This window comes from Charadrius vociferus, unplaced genomic scaffold, assembly GCF_000708025.1.
Source record: "Charadrius vociferus isolate BGI_N301 unplaced genomic scaffold, ASM70802v2 scaffold1511, whole genome shotgun sequence".
NCBI classification, from domain to species: domain Eukaryota; kingdom Metazoa; phylum Chordata; class Aves; order Charadriiformes; family Charadriidae; genus Charadrius; species Charadrius vociferus.
The window spans coordinates 30700-35495 of NW_009646686.1; the positions used below are offsets into that span (position 1 = coordinate 30700).

At 56.3% G+C, this 4796-nt stretch overlaps 1 protein-coding gene across 1 annotated transcript in view; it reads left to right on the forward strand.

Moving 5' to 3' along the window:
* FKBP5 (FK506 binding protein 5) overlaps positions 1-4796 on the forward strand; it is a gene marked incomplete at its 5' end in the record, with an annotated part of 25801 nt that overhangs the window by 10226 nt on the left and 10779 nt on the right. The window contains 4 exon segments of the mRNA XM_009889277.1: positions 100-183; positions 724-909; positions 1905-2144; positions 3453-3489. Of these exon segments, the coding sequence (XP_009887579.1) occupies positions 100-183; positions 724-909; positions 1905-2144; positions 3453-3489 (547 nt within the window).

Consider the following 4796-nt stretch of genomic DNA (forward strand, 5'->3'; position numbering starts at 1 on the left):
TCCGCCCTTGTTAACCAGCAATCCTAGAAAGCCGCGTGGTCCTGCCGGCGCAGTGGGTTGCCGCGCTCTGCTGGGATTGCTCCAAGTGTTTCTTTGCAGGCGAAGGAGTCGTGGGAGATGGACACCAAAGAGAAGCTGGAGCAGGCTGCCGTCGTCAAGGAGAAAGGCACGATGTACTTCAAGGTTTGTAAGGTTGGGGATGGCAGAGGTGGAGCAAGGGAGCTGGAAGTAAATTTGGGGTGATTATCAGATACACGGCTTAGCAGTCATCGGTTTCAGAGAAGCCGCGTGTGGCTTCCCCAAACAGCGCTGGGGAAGGCGAGTTCTGCCCTTCCTCTGCCGCCTTCTCACTCCCTGAGATACCTCCTCCTTTCCCAGCGTTGTGCTCCCCGCGGAGCAGGACGGGAGATGGGACTCTTCCCAGGGGTGGATGTGGCCGGGGTTAATGCCGCGGCGCTCCGCAGTTCCCCTTCCCGGGCTGGGGCATCCCCGTCCTCCTCTGCTCTGTGCAGCGGAGGAACTCAAGCTCAGACTTGGCTTTCCCCGGGAGCTGCGCACCAGCCAAGCCCCGGTGTGTTTGTAGGTACTCGACATCCTCCTTCGGTCGTTTATTGATTTAACCGACCGCATTAAATTCGTAACCTGTTTGCAGGATGTTTCGGGAGCAGGGTGAGCGTTGTCGGCACGGGTTCCTCTAGACTCTTCTTCTTTGCTCCATTCCAGGAAGGCAAATACCTGCAGGCGGTGATTCAGTACGGGAAGATCGTGTCCTGGCTGGAAATGGAGTACGGCTTGTCTGAGAAAGAGTCGAAAGCCTCCGACTCCTTCCTCCTGGCTGCCTTCCTCAACCTCGCCATGTGCTACCTGAAGCTGCGAGAGTACGCCAAAGCCGTCGAGTGCTGCGATAAGGTAGAGGTGCACGAGCCCGGAGGGGGTTGGAGCATCCTCTCCTCCTGCACGTTTTCACTGGGAGTTTGGGGGAATTTTTGAATTTCTTTTTGCGTAAGAAGCAATTCCCAAGCGGCAGTGGGACGGGGGTGGCATCCCTTCTGCCCCTGGGAGCCTCCGTGGATGCTGCGCGCTCGGAGACTGCAGGAGCAAAAGGGCTTTTTTTTTGGAGTTCGAAGTCCACCTGGGCATGCGCTTACAAGAGCTTTTCTTCCAAAGCCAGATCCGTAGGGATGGGCGCTGCGTGGACCGACAGCCTTAGGGCGCTGTTTGGGTCCGCCCGGGCTGGACGTGGGCATTGGGCAGTCTCCGCCGGAGCCGCAGCGGGTGTCCGAGTCCGTTGAGGGCTGGGACGGGGATTTGCCAGTCTCTAAAAGACCGGCGACCTTGTCTTTGTCAGGAAACCATTAATTCTTTTATAAAAGGCTTAAATTTAAGCGTACGGGAAAGATAGTAAAGCTAATTGCCTTAATTTATAAGGTGATCATCTCTGAGATGCGTATGTGGCTTTTACTAAAGGAAAATAGTGTTATTCATATAATCATAGAATCATAGAATCGCTAAGGTTGGAAGGGACCTTCAAGATCACCAAGTCCATGTCATTGCTAAAGCAGGGACACAAACCCATATTTGATTTGTCAGCTCCCTTACCCCTGAGCTCCCCGTGCTCCTCTGGGCTCAGATTGAGTGTTTACAGCCGATTTCTTATCTGTGGGTTCATCTCCCACCGACTCTGCCACTCTCAGGGGGATTTTGAGGCAGGAGAAATAACTAAACTGCGTTAGTGACCTGCCAACTGCCGATGGAGACGAGGCAATTTTTGTAGAGCAAGACGCAAGTGCTCTGGAGATTTGAAGCTGCCTTGTCCTAATTTTGGCAGATTTAATGAGGTTTCGACCGTAGGGGGATCTTTTCGGGGAGCCCCGAGTTGCTAACAGGGATCTGTGTGTTTCCAGGCATTAGGACTGGACCAGGACAACGAGAAGGGGTTGTACCGGAGGGGCGAAGCCAGATTATTGATGAACGAGTTTGAGCTGGCAAAATGTGACTTTCAAAAAGTGCTGGAAGTGAATCCACAGAACAAAGCGGCGAAATCCCAGATCTCCGTCTGCCAGAAGAAAACGAAGGAGCACAACGAGCGGGACCGGAGGATCTACGCCAACATGTTCGCAAAGTTTGCGGAGAGGGATGCAAAGGTGCGTCTTGCCCGGTTTTGGCCATCTAGCAGGCACAGTGAAGGATGCTCGGCAGGTTTGTGATGAGAAGAGATGGCTTAGAACCAGTTAAATTCTAGATCAGGTTGAGGATGGAGGGATAGAGCCCGCTGCAGTGGGAAGAAGTGGTTTATTTCTTGGTCTGTCTTACACAGAGGCTGCCGTCGTGCTCAGCCGTCGATAAAAGTATTTGCAGTGTGAGCTCCCGAGGGCTGGTAACGGGGTTGGCATTGGTACTTCATTTTGCTGTTCCCAGCTAGTGACTGTTGATGACCTCCTGGTCACCGGTAAAATGAAATGTCATCCCATCCCTGGCAAGGCCAAGGGTATTTTGAGACATGATAGTATGGATTTCCTGAAGGTGGTAAGGCGATAGGCTGCTCCTCCGCTCGGACGGAGAGATCGCTGTCTCCTAACAGGCTCTCCTCCAAAATTCCGCTGAACAAAACCCGGTGTACTGTAACGAGAGAGGACACAGCTTTGCAAGTTGTCTGCGCGGGTCATTTTTAGCGTAATCTCTTCTGAAGCGGTGCCCGGAGGTTGAGGCTGTGGAATAAAAGGAGCAGTGCGGAGCCCGGGGAGCGGCGTGCCGGGGTCACGGGCTCGGGGCAGGGAGCGGTGCGGTGGCTCCTGCGGGCGGCTGCGATGGGGAGAGTCACTGGTGGAGCCCCTGTAAGGCTGTGCCGTGCCTTAGCGCTCCTCTCCCCCCCCCGCCGCCGGGGCTGCAGCTATGGCTCCGTGCTGCATCTGCTGGACAGGCTGGAGAGTTGGGCAGAGAGAAACCTTAGGAAATTCAACACGGGCGAGTGTAGGGTACTGCATCTGGGGAGGGATAACCCCGTGCACCAGTACAGGTTGGGGGCTGACCTGCTGGAGAGCAGCTCTGTGGAAAGGGACCTGGGAGTCCTGGTGGCCAACAGGGCTCCCTCCCCACACGGCCCCGGCGCGGGACCCACCTTGCAGATGCCGTTGATGCACATGTCGCGGCTGGCGTTCATCTCGTAGCACGGCGTCCCGTCGATGACGGCATCCCGCAGCTTTTCTGCAAAGTATTCGTCCTCCGGCCGGCAGTGCAGCTCGCAGGGGTTAACTGGGGAACCCAACAAGCAGAAACTAAACCCGAGCAGCTGGGGGCCACGGAACCATCTCCGAAAACATAACATAACCCTGCAAGCCCAGCCGTCATTTAAAATACTGCATAAACTGGCTGCAAGGCAAATCCTACAGACACAGACAGCAAAACCAAGCTGTTAGCAAGGCTGTGGTTCTGGGTTTTCATTGGGGCCGCAGGCAGAAACCCAGCAGTAGACTTTGCCCTCCACTCACTGTTGTTGGGCACCGGCGTCCACCTGTAGAGTTTCCCTTTGTAGAGCATGGGGTTGAACTGGCTGCACTGGACCTGGCGGAAGGAGGGCTTGTCGAGGGGACACGGCTTGACGTTGCAAATCCGGAACCGCTTCCGCTCCCCCAGGCAGTACCGGCCCCCGTACTTTGGCCTGTTCACAGGAGGAAAAGGCAAAATCAGAGAATCACAGAATGGTTTGGGTTGGAAGGGACCTTGAAGACCGCCCAGTGCCACCCCCTGCCCTGGGCAGGGCCACCTCCCCCCAGCCCAGGTTGCTCCAAGCCCCGTCCAACCTGGCCTTGAACACCTCCAGGGATGGGGCAGCCGCAGCAGAGCTTGTCCCTCTCCTCTCTGCGCCTGTGTCCGTCCATCCAGGCTCGCTCTGTCTCAGTGCCCTGCTCCCATCCAGGCGGGTCACATCATTCCCAGGGGATCCCCTACCTTCCCCCAAAAGCTCGCCGGGCTGAGGTTTAATCTTCGCCAGTCACTGAGCCAAGACAACAGGAGCCTCTGGGGGTGGTCGATAGATGTCGGGGGCAAAGGGGGGGAATTCTGCCTGCCCTGCCGAGCTCGGCTGCCCGTACCCATCCCCGGCATCGCTGTCACCCGCCTGCCGCTCCCTTCTCCTCCTCCCAACCCTCTGTGCTTTATTTTCTGTCTCGCAGGAAGCAGCTAGCAAAACCGGGGCCGAAAAAGCAGCGGAGAAAGCAGCTTGTGAAAAGGGACCGAAAACTCCCAGTGCCGAAGATGAAGAGGCCAAAGGACACGTATGATGGAGGAGGAGGGGAAGGGAGAACCTCCCGCCCTCAGCCCGCGTAGAGAAAAAAGGTTGCTGCCAGCCCTCGGGACTCGCCAGTGTTTTCTTGTAAAGCTTGTTACAGTTTGTGTGATCGTGGAAGCAAAAAGCGCCTCGCAAAGAAAAAACGAACCCCGTCCCACCGCCCTGGGGTGCGCTCGGGGGGGCAGAGTGGGAGCGGCGGGACGCCGTGGGACCACCACCCGTGGAACAAATAGCTTTTAAACGGAGAGAAAGAGGGAGAGGAAAAAAAAAACAACAAAACAAAACAAAAAAATAAATAAAAATTGAAACTCTTGGCTCTTGGGAGGTTTCCGTAGACAGCTCGTCCTGGCTCCCTTGGCTTCGTGTCGGCTGTCGGCGCAGCATCCCGCGTCCTCCGAGATGAGTCGGGATGCGGGAGATGCTTCTCGTCCGCTGCGGTGTTGCCTTGGGTTGTATCTGGCACACGACTGCGCTGCACCGTGCCGGTGCCAGAGCGCTGCGTGCCCCG